Here is a 17,258-nt window from a genome sequence, read left to right on the forward strand (position 1 = left end):
CTCCACCCTGACCAGCCGCTCTCTTATCCTTATTTTTGTGTTTTAAAAGATAGGTTGTATCGGGTGACCCAAGACGCCCAGACCAAACAAGATACAACACAGTTGTTAGTACCCAAAAGCCGCCGGGAAATGCTTTTCCAGGCGGCTCATTCTAATCCCATGGCCGGGCATTTAGGACAAACGGCTACACTGAACCGTCTAATGGCCCGGTTTTTCTGGCCGGGCATTCACGAGAATGTACGCAGGTGGTGTGCGTCTTGTCGTGAATGTCAGTTGGTGAATCCACCGGCCACCCCAAAAGCACCATTGTGCCCACTCCCTCTGATGCAGGTCCCCTTCGAGCGAATTGGCATGGACCTCATCGGGCCATTAGAACGGTCAGCACGGGGGCATCGCTTTGCATTGGTTTTGGTGGACTATGCAACGCGATACCCGGAAGCAGTTCCGCCCCGCACTATTTCGGCGAAAAGTGTTGCGAGCGCACTGTTTTCCCTAATCTCCCGGGTGGGAAAGATCTCCCGAAAGAGATTCTCACCGATCAGGGCACGGCGTTCATGTCACGGACGATTCGCGAACTTTACGAGTTATTGGGCATTAAATCGATTCGCACCAGCGTCTATCACCCACAAACAGATGGTCTGGTGGAACGATTTAATCGCACATTGAAATCCATGATTCGTAAGTTTGTTCACAAGGACGCCAAAAATTGGGATAAGTGGCTAGAGCCTCTGTTGTTCGCTGTCCGTGAGGTCCCGCAAGCCTCCACGGGGTTTTCCCCCTTCGAGCTTCTCTATGGGCGCCAGCCTCGGGGGGTGCTGGATGTCCTTAGGGAGGCTTGGGAGGACGGACCTTCCGCAAGTAAAAATGAAATTCAGTATGTCCTGGACCTGAGAACAAAACTCCACACTTTGGGGCGGCTATCAATGGAGAATTTGTTACAGGCTCAGGACAGACAAAGACAGCTGTACAACAGAGGGGCTAGACTTCGTCAATTTGCACCGGGAGATAAAGTTCTTGTATTACTCCCCACATCCAGTTCTAAATTACTCGCAAAGTGGCAAGGGCCCTTTGTGGTCACACGGCGAGTTGGGGACCTCAACTATGAGGTGGTGCGCTCAGATTGGGAGGGAGCACGTCAAATATACCACCTCAACCTTCTAAAAAAATGGTGTGAGGCGGAGTCAGTGATGCTTGCGACGGTGGTGAGTGGAGAGGATGATCTCGGGCCAGAAGCGATTCAAAAATCTCAATCCCTCGCTCTGGCCCCAGGCGGGGATCACCTCTCACCGTCGCAGCTCGCTGACGTCAAAGCATTACAAGCAGAGTTTGCTGACGTGTTCTCGCCCCTGCCTGGTCGCACAGACCTTATTCAACACCATGTTGAGACAGAGCCGGGCGTGGTGGTTCGCAGCCGGCCCTACCGTTTACCTGAACATAAGAAAAAGGTAGTTCAGGATGAATTAGAGGCTATGCTGGATATGGGGGTAATAGAAGAGTCCAGCAGCGATTGGGCGAGCCCGATAGTTTTGGTTCCAAAACCTGACGGCTCGGTCCGCTTCTACGTGGACTATAGGAAAGTAAACGCGGTGTCGAAATTTGATGCGTACCCAATGCCGAGGGTGGACGAATTGCTTGATCGGCTAGGGGCCGCTCGCTTTTATTCGACACTGGAATTAACCAAGGGATATTGGCAGATCCCCTTGTCTCCAATGTCCAAAGAAAAAACCGCTTTCACCACGCCGTTTGGGTTACACCAATTTGTCACCGTTCCTTTCGGCTTGTTAGGGGCTCCCGCAACCTTCCAGCGTCTGATGGACAGGATTCTCCGGCCGCATGCTGCGTATGCCGCTGCGTACTTGGATGATATCATCATCTACAGTGCGGACTGGCAGCGGCATATGCAGCACCTGCACGCTGTCCTGAAGTCGCTGAGAAGGGCGGGGCTCACGGCCAACCCGAAGAAGTGTGCGATTGGGCGGGTGGAGGTAAGATATCTGGGCTTCTACTTGGGACATGGGCAGGTGCGTCCCCAAATTGACAAGACCGCAGCGGTTGCGACCTGTCCAAGGCCCAAGACCAAAAAGGAGGTTAGACAGTTCCTGGGGCTAGCGGGATATTACAGAAGGTTTGTGCCTAATTATTCGGACCTCGCTATCCCGCTGACTGATCTAACTAAAAAGGAAGTACCGGATACAGTTCAGTGGACGGAGCGGTGCCAGCAGGCTTTCACCCAGATAAAGGCTGCTCTGTGTGGTGGGCCGCTCCTACAAGCTCCTAATTTCTCTCTCCCTTTTTCCCTACAGACGACGCCTCGGACAGGGGGCTGGGCGCGGTCCTGTCCCAGGAGGTGGAGGGTGAAGAGCGGCCGGTGCTGTACATCAGTCTTTTTCTAGTTCTGGCTAATTATTTTGTAGTTTGTATGATTAATATTAGTAATGTAACTGTCAGCGCAGTTACAAAAAAAGGTTTAAGGTTACATATTTTTCCCATCCAGCCCTCAACCTAAAATGAGTTTGACACCCCTGCTCTACAGTCTCCCAATAATGTTTTAGTAAGGTGATAATCAAATGCCTGATGTATCGTATTTGATACGCACGTTTTAACATGATTTTTCTTTTAAATTATTTATGTATAATTAAGTAAACATATGTTTTGTTACACCAGTAAGTGTTCATATTGAAATATAAATATGATTCCATGTATTCTTATGTTTACATTTTACGTCAAAATCAGTAACGACTCAAAAAAAAAACAAGAGGGACGTTTTTACAATTACTTGCTAAAAAAATATAAACTATCAATCATATGACAGAAGGGATGTAGTAGTTTGTGCACAACAGGTATTTCAGCAAAGTTTCAAACATGTTGATAATTTACATATGGATAAAAAGGCTTTATAGGGTTAACTTACCAGTTCTCAACTGGACAGACATGGTGGTTCATTACTGCCATGGCGTAACTAGAAAACAAAATATTTTATGATTATTTGTAATAAGTACATGACTTGTCTGAATGTATAGTATATTAGTTAAACAAATAAACAGTAGAGAGGTAGATTTAACATAATTATATATTATATACAATATCTGTCAAAAGTTTGGAAACATTAAGGTTTTTTTAATGTTTCTGAAAGTAGTCGCTTAATCTCACCAAGACTGCATTTATTTGATCAAAAATACAGTAAAACATTATTTCAATTTAAATTAAATGGTTTCTGTTGCAATTTATTTTAAAATGTAATTTATTCCTGTGATGGCAAAGCTGAATTTTCAGCATCATTACTCCAGTCTCCAGCGTCACACAATCTTTCAGAAATCATTCTAAGATTTCTTATTATCAAAAGTTTAGTAAGTAAGATTTAAAAAAACATATATATAAAATAAAAATAACAATACTTTTATTTAGCAAAGGCACATTCAATTGATAAAAAGGACAGTAAAAAGACATTTACGATATTAATACATATTTTTAAATAAATTATGTTCTTTTGAACTTTCTATTCATCAAAGAATCCGTTTCCAGAAAAATATTAAGCAGCACAATTGTGTTTAACATTGATAATAACAAGAAATGTTTCTTTAGCACCAAATCAGCATATTATAATGATTTTTGAAAGATCATGTGACACTGAAGTCCGGAGTAATTGTGCTGCAAATTCAGCTTTGCAATCACAGGAATAAATTACATTTTAAAATATATTACAACAGAAACCAGTTCATTTAAATTGTAATAATACTTCACAATATTACTGTTTTTACTGTATGTTTGATCAAATAAATGCAGCCATGGTGAGATTAAGAGACTACTCTCAAAAACATTAAAAAGTCTACTGTATATATACAGTATATACATATTTCTACTTCACTTAAACACTCACACAATCCATATCCCCGTGATGGAGAAGGCAGACAGGCTGACAGGCAGAACAATCCAGGCAGTCATTGGTCAGTCTGTGAGAGGCCTGAGACCCCAGCATGAGGGTGTGCAGGACGGGGCTTATGGAGACAAGGTGTGAGACACCAGCAAGTGAAGCCATGCAGTGTGAGGGTGTGTGGATCAGTGAGGGCGTCGGGATGCTCCTTCAACTACATCTGGAGGCTCACCGATTGTCAACAACCAACAATATCTAGTTTAAAAATAAGAGACACTGATAAAAGATGTTTGCAAAGATTATACGACACAAAGATGCAATATTACTGAAATACAGTTATCAATGTAGGGACAATTTAATTGAGACACTCTTCATTCATAGGGTCATCCATGTCAAATCATCCAAATAACGGAAATTTCCCCAGCTCAATTTTTTTATTTTGTTGAAAACCAAAATATTAAAGGCACAATATGTAGTTTTTCGCTGCTAGAGTCCGCCTATTCAAAACTAAGGCGTAGCTAGTAGGGGTGTAACAATATATCGATATATATAGATCAATACATCGATCTAATGTGTAACGATACGATGTATCAATGCAACGCGTTAAAAATCAATACCTGTAGGCTATTTACATATTTAAGAGCCACATTTGTTTTAACACTCTCAACATTTTTACACAATGTTCTTCTTTTACTTATTTTTGTGCTTCAGTAGATAATGGTCTATGGTTTTGCATAAATGGAGAATAGAGCGCCAAGAATCGTTCTTCACACACAGTAACGGAAATGTTAAACTGTACAAAGAAAATGCTCAAACTGCTGCATAGGAGCGCTGTGACTCTTTGTTGCTTCAAGCGCGTCAATCTGCAAGGGCTGGACCAGAATATTCGAATATTCGTTCGATGGATTGGTATTCGATTTTCAAATTTGGGATTCGAATATTTGTTTTGTTTTGTTTTTTGCGCACACCTGGCATCCCCCTCAAAACGGTTCTCATTCGCTCTTGCATATGTTTACACTATAAAATCTGGCGAAATGCAATACTCCTAGCAGTTTTTAATAGGATGGACAGTTGAATAGGAACCCAACCTCGTTATACTTGTAACGGATTATTCTCTGTCTAGGGCGCACAACTGCATGAGCTTATATGGAAGAAGCGCATGCCTGAGCTTGCATTTTGGGTTAAGCTGTGTTGGTTTGACATTGTGCAAAATAGAATAATAGAATCAAAATGTATTAGCCTTTTTACCCGTTAGGGATGTGATGGTGAGAAAATTTTCCCTCACCGTCACATTGCAGTGCTTGTGCACTGAGCGGCTGTGAACAAATGCAGCTGTGCGCAGTTTACTTTTGGTTTGCCAATTCGGGGGCGGGTTACTTGAATTGTGGGTTCATTAGCCTATTATTCTTAATGAAAAACACAACAACAAAACAAACAAAACAATGACAAACTCCCTTAAAAAGGAGCTTTTACATTTCGCTTTGAAACCAAATCTTCCGCGATCATCTTGTCATTCAGCTCCTCACTCTCGTGATGAATGAAATGTGACTCCTGCTGCAGTTTGTGTGGCGTTCAGTTTTTAATTGTAGTTAATCTGTTCTCTAACTGAACAAAATTATTTTTACTACTATAATTCGGGGTGTAACAATCAGTGTTGGGGGTAACGTAACGCATTACAAGTAACTTGAGTTACGTATTAATATTACTTTTTCCAAGTAACTAGTAAAGTAATGCATTACTTTTCAAATTTACAACAAAATATCCGAGTTACTTTTTCACATTAATTTGACTGACAGCTCTCCTGCCCCCATGTTGAGAAAAATAAGTGCAGAGGCGTTGTGTGAAAACATGATGGTTATTGTAGTTCTAGACTAAATGTGAACATTTATTTATCTCACTTGCACAATAAAGATTCTGTACTCCTCAAAATGAATTAAATCAGTCAAATGCAAAATCAGAGTACTATGCAAACCTCTAATAATTATGTGTTAAATAAAACAACTATTTTTATGCATAATCTACCTTTATATTTAATTTACCAATGTCTTGCTGCTGACCTTTGATGATGAAAATTACTAGATTTTTGGTTTTTATTGGTGAAACTTTTTTCTCCTGTGTCCTATTCAATCATTATCCAGAATGGCAGCAGAGCTGCGTCCTCTACTGTTCATGCGTGAATTGGCATTTTTACCTCAGCCTGGGGCTTATTATTTCAATTTTGGTATAAGGAGGTCTTTACCGTTGCACAAAAATATAACTTTTTTGTTATAAACAAAAACAAGCTCAGCCCAGGTGAGAAAAAGTAACGCAAAAGTAACGTAACGCATTACTTTTCTTAAAAAGTAACTAAGTAACTCAATTAGTTACTTTTTAAGGGAGTAACACAATATTGTAATGCATTACTTTTCAAAGTAACTTTCCCCAACACTGGTAACAATACACTTGTGTCACGATTCGATATAAACCGCGATACTGAACTCACGATACGATATGTATCTCGATATTTTAAGCCAAAATAAAGAATACGGTTTTTTTTGTGTCTTAAATGATGTTTGCGCTTTCACTAAGGAGTGCTGCTTTAAATGATGTTTGCTCTCTCACTTTGAAGAGTGCCGTTCCGGCAGCGCGTGCACTTCAGATGATCAATGCAATCAATCACAGTTCTAATTGCAAGAAAGCGTGTCAAAATGACCACTCTCAAACTGTAAATGTTTAGCTCATCCAAGAATTTTAATTCTGCATTTACTCACTCTCATGATGTTTTCGCGTGTCACGCAATCATTTGAACGTCCGTGTTTACTACAGTATGTGCGTCGTTGTAAATCTGTTCATCATAAACCATTGTTCGTGCCTCTTCAGAAGACTTGGATTAGACCACTCGATAAGTTATTTTTACGATGCCTTTATGACATTTTTTGGGGGATTTTTTCATTTTGAGAGGAATGGACATTAAATGGAGGGACAGAAACGCCTCAGGCTTCATAAAGAATATCTTCATTTGTGTTTGGAAGTTAAACGAAAAACGACATGATGGTGAGTACATGATGACAGAATAAGGGATGCACCGGTTGACCGGACAAAAATCGGAACCTTTGTATTTTTCTGCCGATTTTTCCAGAAGTGCGCCCGCGTGCACATACGCCTATATTGCAATCATTCGCGTTATTAGCTTCTCACGTGTTGGATCGGATGAGAACGAAACAGACTAACTTGTGACAAAGCTGAAATACTTCTTTTTGTAGCCTAAAGAAGAACATACATGCACTTTTGAAATGAAATACTATCAGTTCTGTAGCCTATAGGATGATAATTTTTATTTTACCTTAAAATTACATTGACTTAATTTGATTTAAAAAGCACCGGCTGTAGCATCTTAGTTTTTTTCGTTGCACTAAACATTATTTGATTTAACATTTTGGAACAATTATATACTTTGGTTTTATTTAATTTCACTGGTAAAGACTTTTTTTCTTTACACTGAATTTAAAAACAAATGCTGATTTAAGTAACATCTTTGTTTGGATTGCAGAATATGCAGCTGTTGCCTTTAATTTCACCTTTCAGCCTTTTAATTTCCAATTCAATTTCCCCTTAATTTCAGATCGCGGACTTGTTTTCATTATCCAAAAGCCAATTTAGCCTGTTAAATACCAAATAAACATCTTGTTCATGTATACTTTCATTCTTTTATTGTGTAAAAAAGAAATCGGAATCGGCCAGTTTTCTTGAAAAAAATCGGAATCGGCCATGTAAAATCATGATCGGTGCATCACTAGACAGAATTTACATTTGTACATTTGTGTTTGGGTGAATTATACCTTATAAATAGGCCGATTACAGCAAGTTGAGCATTGGATAAAACAACTCTATATCGCGAATCATATAGTTTCCATCAACGATACATATAGTCACCTTTTATATCGCGATATATCGTTCAACGATATATCGTTACACCCCTAACTACAGTGAGGAAAATAAGTATTTGAACACCCTGCTATTTTGCAAGTTCTCCCACTTAGAAATCATGGAGGGGTCTGAAATTGTCATCGTAGGTGCATGTCCACTGTGAGAGACATAATCTAAAAAAAAAAAATCCAGAAATCACAATGTATGATTTTTTCACTATTTATTTGTATGATACAGCTGCAAATAAGTATTTGAACACCTGAGAAAATCAATGTTAATATTTGGTACAGTAGCCTTTGTTTGCAATTTTTAGATTAGATTAGATTCAACTTTATTGTCATTACACAAGTACAAGTACAAGGCAACGAAATGCAGTTTAGGTCTAACCAGAAGTGCAATAGCAGCAAGTGCAGGATATACAATGGATGCGTAAGTGCAGGACATGGATATGTACTGAATATGTATAAATATGTATAAATAGAGAGACGTTATTACTATAAACAGAACTGAATTTACAGGTGAATATGTACAGTGAATAAATATACAGATGGCTATTACTATAAACAGAATTTACAGGTGAATATGTACTATGAATACAATATACAGATGGCTATTACTATAAACAGAATTTTACAGATAGAGGTATACAATAATATGTTAGGCTAATATGAGGAATAGCAGTGGATTAGGGTAGTGCAATAAATTATGGACAGAGCTATCCGGAAAAAAAAGTGTAAAGTGCAGTGGAAAGTGGTTGCATATTACAGTTAGAAGTACAGTGCAAAAATGCAAATGTAAACATTGGTACTATAAATACAGTCGGCAGTGCAAATGAGCATAATCCAGTTAAGATATGGCAGTGCAAGATGCATATAAACAGTCGGTAGTGCAAATAACAAAGTGAAGGAAGATGTGAGGTAGGAGAGTTATCAGTTTATGAGGGAAGTGGGTCAACGGGGGTTTGAGTTCAATAAAGAGACAGCTCTGGGGAAAAAACTGTTCTTTAGTCTGCTGGTCCTGGTCCGGTGGATCCTGAAACGCCTGCCGGAGGGCAGGAGAGAAAACAGTCTGTGGGCTGGGTGAGAGGAGTCCTTGAGGATGCTGCGAGCTCGATGCAGACAGCGTTTCCTCTGGATGTGTTCGATGGCAGGCAGTGGAGTCCCTGTGATGCGCTGGGCAGTTTTCACCACCCGCTGCAGTGCCTTGCGCTCCGCAACAGAGCAGCTCCCATACCACACTGCCACACAGTTGGTCAGGATGCTTTCTATTGCGCAGCGATAGAAGTTCACCAGGATAGCCGAGGAGAGCTGATTCTTCCTCAGTGTCCTCAGGAAGAAGAGGCGCTGGTGAGCCTTCTTGACCAGGCTGGAGGTGTTGGTCGTCCACGACATGTCCGCCGAGATGTGGATCCCCAGGAACTTGAAACTGGAGACACGCTCAACAGCCATTCCATTGATGTGGATGGTGTCGTGTGTGCCTCTTGACTCTTTCCTGAAGTCCACGATGAGCTCCTTCGTTTTGGTGGTGTTGAGGAGCAGGTTATTATCAGCGCACCATGTGGCCAGGTGCTGGATCTCTTCCCTGTAGGCAGTCTCATCGTTGTTGCTGATGAGCCCAATCACCGTAGTGTCGTCCGCAAACTTGACGATAGAATTAGATCCATACACAGGCTTGCAGTCGGCGGTGAAGAGGGAGTAGAGAAACGGACTTAGCACACAGCCCTGTGGTACACCAGTGTTGAGTGTGATGGATGTGGAGCAGGTGAATCCTGAACGAACATTCTGGGGTCTGTCAGTTAGGAAGTCCAAAATCCAGTTACACATTGAAGTGTTGATGCCCAGGTCTCCAAGTTTGGCTATTAACTTGGATGGGATGACAGTGTTGAATGCGGAGCTGAAGTCAACAAACAGCATGCGTGCATACGTGTTCTTATGGTCCAGATGGGTGAGCACAGAGTGCAGTGCCATGGAAACGGCATCCTCTGTGCTCCTATTGCTGCGGTAGGCAAACTGGTGTGAGTCCAATGTGGATGGTAGAGAGTCTTTTAGGTGTTCCAGGACCAGCCGCTCAAAGCACTTCATGACGATGGGTGTGAGTGCTACAGGGCGGTAGTCATTAGGGCACCTCGGGTTAGAGTGTTTTGGCACTGGCACAATGGAAGTGCGTTTAAAGCATGAAGGTACAGCTGCTTGGGCAAGAGACAGGTTGAAAATGTCTGTAAAAACCGCAGCGAGCTGCTCCGCACATGCCCTGAGCACACGTCCAGGGATGTTGTCTGGTCCAGCAGCCTTGTGTGCGCTGATCCGGCTCAGTGCCTTGCAGACATCTGTGGTGGAGAGTGTGATTGGTGGGTGGTCAGCTGAGGGTTTGAGCTTGGTGGCAGTTTCTCTGTTGTCTCTTTCAAAACGAGCATAAAAGTAATTTAGCTCGTTCAGGAAGTTGACATCAGTGGCTGCGGGGGTGGAGTGGGGGGGTTTGTAGTCACTGATGGCCTGAATGCCCTGCCACATGCGTCGAGGGTCAGAGTTGGAAAAGTGACCCTCTATCTTTAGCTTGTAGCAGTGCTTGGCCTTTTTGATGCCCCTCTTCATGTTTGCCCTGGACGTACTGTAGGCTTGTGCATCACCTGATCTGAAGGCAGTATTGCGTGACTTCAGCAGGAGTCGAACTTCCCTGTTCATCCAAGGCTTCTGATTAGGGTATGTGGTGATCTGTTTCTGGGTTGTAACACTGTTGATGGTGGTATTGATATGATCCAATACAGAGGAAGTGAATGAGTCAATGTCCGTGTGAGCGCCACTGGTGGCTTGAGAAGCAAACATACTCCAGTCTGTGTTTAGAAACCTTTCCTGGAGTGTGGAGTCTGCCCCCGCAGGCCACACCTTGATGGTCTTTACTGATGGCTTCACACGGTTGATGAGGGGTGAATATTTGGGTGATAGAAACAAAGAGAGGTGGTCTGACTGTCCCAGGTGGGGGAGGGGTGTTGCAACGTAAGCGCCAGCCATGTTTGTATATACATGGTCTAAGGTTTTGTTTCCTCCTTACAGAGGTCAAACGTTTCCTGTAGTTTTTCACCAGGTTTGCACACACTGCAGGAGGGATTTTGGCCCATTCCTCCACACAGATATTCTCTAGATCAGTCAGGTTTCTGGCCTGTCGCTGAGAAACACGGAGTTTGAGCTCCCTCCAAAGATTCTCTATTGGGTTTAGGTCTGGAGACTGGCTAGGCCACGCCAGAACCTTGATATGCTTCTTACAGAGCCACTCCTTGGTTATCCTGGCTGTGTGCTTCGGGTCATTGTCATGTTGGAAGACCCAGCCTCCACCCATCTTCAATGCTCTAACCGAGGGAAGGAGGTTGTTCCCCAAAATCTTAAAGGGTTAGTTCACCCAAAAATGAAAATTCTGTCATTAATTACTCACCCTCATGTCGTTCGACACCCGTAAGACCTCTGTTCATATTCGGAACACAAATGAAGATATTTTTGTTGAAAGCTGATGGCTGAGAAAGGCTTCAGATAGGCCTCCATTGGCATTCAGTACATTTACACTCCCAAGACGCTTAAAAGGCACTTAAAACGTCGTTACAAAGTCCATCTCACCACAGTGACTCTACAATAATTTTACGATGCGACGACAATAGTTTTTGTGCGCAAAAAAAAATCAAAAATAACACCTTTATCCAACTTGTTATTGTCTTCCGTGTGTGCCTCCACGACGCATGCGCGAGAATATGACGCAGATCCGGCGTTCGGACACATGACCCAGAAGCGATTTGTTTACAAGCAGAGGAAGACGCACGTGTCTAAGCGGTTGAATTCTACATTGATCGTGCTTTAGGTCTCGGCGTAGTTCTCAAAATGGGGCTTAAGTGTGCATTTCATGGATTCCTGAACGCTGGCGCTACGTCATATTCTTGCGTATGTGTCGTGGAGGCACACACGGAAGACAATAACAAGTTGGATAAAGGTGTTATTTTGATATTTTTTTGCGCACAAAAACTATTGTCGTCGCATCGTAAGATTATTGTAGAGCCACTGTGGTGAGATGGACTTTGTAACGACGTTTTAAGTGCCTTTTATGGGTCTTGGGAGTATAAATGTACTGAATGCCAATGGAGGCCTATCTGAAGCCTTTCTCAGCCATCAGCTTTCAACAAAAATATCTTCATTTGTGTTCCGAATATGAACTGAGGTCTTACGGGTGTCGAACGACATGAGGGTAAGTAATTAATGACAGAATTTTCAAAATTGGGTGAACTAACCCTTTAATACAGTGCAGTCGCCCTGTCCCATGTGCAGAAAAACACCCCCAAAGCATGATGCTACCACCCCCATGCTTCACAGTAGGGATGGTGTTCTTGGGATGGTACTCATCATTCTTCTTCCTCCAAACACGTTTAGTGGAATTATGACCAAAAAGTTCTATTTTGGTCTCATCTGACCACATGACTTTCTCCCTTGACTCCTCTGGATCATCCAAATGGTCATTGGCAACTTAAGACGGGCATGGACATGTGCTGGTTTAAGCAGGGAAACCTTCCGTGCCATGCATGATTTCAAACCATGACGTCTTAGGGTATTACCAACAGTAACCTTGGAAACGGTGGTCCCAGATCTTTTCAGGTCATTGACCAGCTCCTCCCGTGTAGTTCTGGGCTGATTTCTCACCTTTCTTAGGATCATTGAGACCCCACGAGGTGAGATCTTGCATGGAGCCCCAGTCCGAGGGAGATTGACAGTCATGTTTAGCTTCTTCCATTTTCTAATGATTGCTCCAACAGTGGACCTTTTTTCACCAAGCTGCTCGGCAATTCCCCCGTAGCCCTTTCCAGCCTTGTGAAGGTGTACAATTTTGTCTCTAGTGTCTTTGGACAGCTCTTTGGTCTTGGCCATGTTAGTAGTTGGATTCTTACTGATTGTATGGGGTGGACAGGTGTCTTTATGCAGCTAACGACCTCAAACAGGTGCATCTAATTTAGGATAATAAATGGAGTAGAGGTGGACATTTTAAAGGCAGACTAACAAGTCTTTGAGGGTCAGAATTCTAGCTGATAGACAGGTGTTCAAATGCTTATTTGCAGCTGTATCATACAAATAAATAGTTAAAAAATCATACATTGTGATTTCTGGATTTTTTTTTTTAGATTATGTCTCTCACAGTGGACATGCACCTACGATGACAATTTCAGACTCCTCCATGATTTCTAAGTGGGAGAACTTGCAAAATAACGGTGTTCAAATACTTATTTTCCTCACTGTATAATAACAGACCTGCGTGTTTTGTATCACTAGTTCTCGGAGCATATAAGCCCTGCCCGCGTGAGGTGCGCCACTTCTCCAGATTCCTGCTTTTATTAGAGAGAAGAATATGTTCAGCCCCTTCCCTCCGAAGCTTCGAATATTCGATGTTGATTACTTCCGAAGCTTCGAAGCTCAAAAAATGGTATTCGGACCAGCCCTACAATCTGCACACGGGATGTGCATAGGCTTTTCATATTATAATACTTTTGCACAATGAAAGAATATTAATAGCCCATCTTTTTCTGTCCTACCTATAATATGTTGTTGCTTCATTAAAAAAAACTGCGCTATACATTTAAAAGAAATGTCTATTAATTTTATAGTATATATACAGTATATACACGTGACCACAAAACCATAAGTCGCACGGGTATATTTGTGGCAATAGCCAAAAATACATTGCATGGGTCAAAATGATAGATTTTTCTTTTATGCCAAAAATCATTAGGATTTTAAGTAAAGATCATGTTCCATGAAGATATTTTCCTACCGTAAATATATCAAAAATGTATTATTGGTAGTAATATGCATTACTAAGGACTTCATTTAGACAACTTTAAAGGCGATTTTCTCAATATTTAGACTTTTTTGCACCCTCAGATTCCAGATTTTCAAACTTGTATCTCGGCCAAATATTATTCTATCCTAACAAACCCTTCATTGAAGTAAAGCTTATGTGAATGTGAAAAGATGTGACATTTTGAAATAAATGTTTATGTTATATATTTTGGTTGCAATTGTCAGTTAATAAAAATGTAACATAGGCAAAATAGGTCAAATAGGGATATAATATCATGATATCGAAATATTGATCAATATACCCCTGAATCGTATCGTAATCGTATCGCAGTACTTTTTGAGGTATCAGAAAATATCGTATTGCTGGCTATGAGAATCCATATGGTATCAAATCATGATGAACCGTCCGATTTACACGGTTTAGCGATTGAGTGCGGAATCTTCCTCACAGCCGGTAAGAAAAGAATCTGGATGGGACTTGGGCAGAAATCATATTTGTGGATGAGATTATTAATGTTACTGTAGTATAAAGCAGAGCAGGCCCGAGTGCTGTGGGAGCGGATTGAGGCCGCTGAAGCGATTGCTAATGAGACACGAGCGTGACGAGCAGAACTTTTATTATGCCACAGTCGCCGCTTCCCCTTCTTCCGGTCAAGCGCAGGTAACGCAGCGCTGTTTTATCATATTAGATACATTTGAGTGTGTTAAAAATTATATTATAACGTAACTCTGTGCGTTCGCTCCATGGCTGCTATGAGACACTTGTTGCACACTGCAGTAAGCTATCATATTAATAAATGCTAGATGGCTTATGTTGCTAAATGGCATGTATTTAATTTCAAAATATTAATTACATTAATTATTAAGTACAATAATGAGTTTTGTGTATATAAATGTATCCAAGCAGTTGTTCCCTTGTCTAATAAAACATATGTTAAAGCATCTTTGGTGTTTCCATGGTTACTACAAAATAAAATCAGAAATCGAGGGTAACACGGGTATGATGGCATTGATAGGCGACGGGCGGACACAGCCTATGCCCTGGTAAAAAATGCTTATTTCTCTGGATTTAAACATTCTTGGAAACATTTGGGATAAGTACACAAGTCAACAAAATGTATAACACTGTTCTAGTGGATTTTGGATATTTTTATCTAAAAATATTACATATTGTGCCTTTACTGGGTTATCCACTATTTTGAAGAAAACAAAACGGCGAATTACTCAGTAAATATACATTCACAATATTTATTTTGACTTTGCATTTCTTTCACCAGAAAAAAAATTATCAAAATGTTTAGCCGGGACCTCTGGTTAAATTTGACATGGATTGACCCAATATGCTAAATTACAAACAAACCACAGTGATGACACTCAGCATGTTGCCATTAATAATTATGAAATAAAAATGTATGACTTATCAATCCTGAAAATATGTAATGCACATTATTTCGCTGAAGGCTGCCATAGACTTATTATTATATCTTAGTACAAAGGATTTAACGTTAACTCTCTTGAAGCACAATGTCAATCCCACGTAAACCTTTGCTTTAAATGCAAAGAGTATAAAGGCAGTGATATTAACAAATAATACAACTATGATATTCATTGTGGGGTGATTATTTAACTTATTTAAGTTACACTGACTTCATATACTGAATTCAATATTGTGAAGCAGCCTTTCCTAAATTAAATTATGGTACGTCTAAAACGTCAGGTAGATTTCTAATCTGTTAATCTGAGAGATGACAGATCCTGTGAAGCACAAGTCAGATCAACAACCTGACACAGCCGTACTACTAATAACGTCCCCTTCAGCCCAGATCAGCCTCAATGTCACATCAGCAAATACAGTACGACAAAACTGACTAGATAAATGTTTGCTACTATAACTACGGCATACAGAATAATTGAATGAAATGAGAGTAAATAATAACGAAAGCAGTCATTTTTAAAGATAAAACTCAACATCGTGTAGCTTGCAAGCTATTCAGAAGATGCTATTGCAAGTAAACAACTTTATAAAAAGGCAAATATCTCCTTCTTTACATATTTATGTACCTACACACGCATAATATGTATTTCTATAGCATTTAAACTACCGTATATTAGTGTGTCATTATTGAGATATTGTGTTTTGATGTGTAAAAGCATGATCCTACCGCAGGCCCCACGGCTCCTGACCGGATGCTGCTTCTGCAGTCTGAGTCTTCATCAACAGAGGGCGCCCTCATCTCCCTTTGCGCCTGCAAAATATGGTATTTCTACGGCACAGACTGTAAAAAAAAATAAACAAAATTGGGGGTTATAAATTAACATTGCCAACACTTACACACCCTCAAGTTGTTCCGAACCTGTATGAGTTTCTTTCTACTGTTGAACACAAAAGAAGATGATATTTTAAATAGTGTTGGTGATCAAGTCAAGTTACCTTCATTTATAAAGTGCCTTTGCAACACAGATTGCTTCAAAGCAGCTTTACAGTGATGATAGGAAATTAATTTCGTTTTTGAAGAAAAGTTTTCATTAATTGTATTTAATTAATGCTCTGACAGATTCATCATGATTTTTGATTCACTATTAAAAGAAGTACACTTTAAAATGAAAATTACCCCATGATTTACTCACCCTCATGTGTATATTAGCCTACATTCTTCTTTCTGATGAACACAATCAGAGTTATATTAATAGGTTAAATATCCTGACATTTCCAAGCTTTATAATGGCAGTGTCAGGGTCCATTGAGTTTAAAGCTCAAAAAAGCACATCCATCCATCATAAAAGTACTCCACGCGTCTCCGGGGGGTTAATAAAGGCCTTCTGAAGCGAAGTGAGGAAATTTTGTAAGAAAAATATGCAGATTTAAAACTTTTATAAAGTAAAATATCTAGCTTCCACTTGAACGCCTTCCGTATTCAACTTACACAGAAAGTGTAACGCCTCACGCCAGTTACGCTTTTTTCGTAAGTTGAATATGGAAGGCCAGCCTCAGCCCAAAATCCCAGCCTCAGCCCATTCAGAAGTACTTAGGTAGAAACCTATACATAGAAGCCTGACAAAAATGCTTATTTTAAAGAAAAACGTCAGACAGACTTAGAGGCTTTTGCATCTGAAGTCTTCATTTATTTTTTATTAACACCCCCGAAACTGTGTGGAGCACGTTTAAAATGGATGGATGTGTTTTTTTGAGCTTCAAACTCAATGGACCCCGACACTGCCATTATAAAGCTTTATAACTCTGACTGTGTTCATCAAAAATAAGCAAGTCATATACACCTAGGATGGCTTGAGGGTGAAAATCATGGGGTAATTCTCATTTTAAAGTGAACTACTCCTTTAAGAACCTGCTCGTGAGTCATTTGTTCGAGAATCGTTTTGTTTCGAAAAAGAATCGGTCCATGATTTCAAAGCTTATTTGCAGGAGAAAGTATAGGCTATTTAAATTTGCCACCACACTATATTTGAACACTGAATCAACTAAGTAGCCTATTATTGGCAGAAGCTACAAAAAAAAATGCATTATCAGGATAGCGCTAACTGATACGTTGACTCAATTTTGGGCTAATATTTGCATTTATTTCTCTATTCTTGCCCATATTTATCCTAGTCGTTGTATATTGACATACTACCTACTCCTATGCAAAACTTACTGTTTT

At 40.5% G+C, this 17,258-nt stretch overlaps 1 protein-coding gene across 1 annotated transcript in view; it reads right to left on the minus strand.

The window, feature by feature from the left end:
* Positions 1 to 15,828, minus strand: part of tmem150ab (transmembrane protein 150Ab) — a 33,812-nt gene extending 17,984 nt beyond the window's left edge. The window contains exons 1-3 of the mRNA XM_079814558.1: positions 15,765 to 15,828; positions 3,878 to 4,126; positions 2,912 to 2,959 (exon numbers count right to left, since the gene is read on the minus strand). Coding sequence (XP_079670684.1) covers positions 2,912 to 2,959; positions 3,878 to 3,942 — 113 coding nt within the window. The 5' untranslated portion in view covers positions 3,943 to 4,126; positions 15,765 to 15,828. The remainder of the gene's footprint in view (positions 1 to 2,911; positions 2,960 to 3,877; positions 4,127 to 15,764) is intronic.
* Positions 15,829 to 17,258: the final 1,430 nt, after the last annotated feature.

This window comes from Gobio gobio, assembly GCF_949357685.1.
Source record: "Gobio gobio genome assembly, chromosome: 4".
Lineage (NCBI taxonomy): Eukaryota > Metazoa > Chordata > Actinopteri > Cypriniformes > Gobionidae > Gobio > Gobio gobio.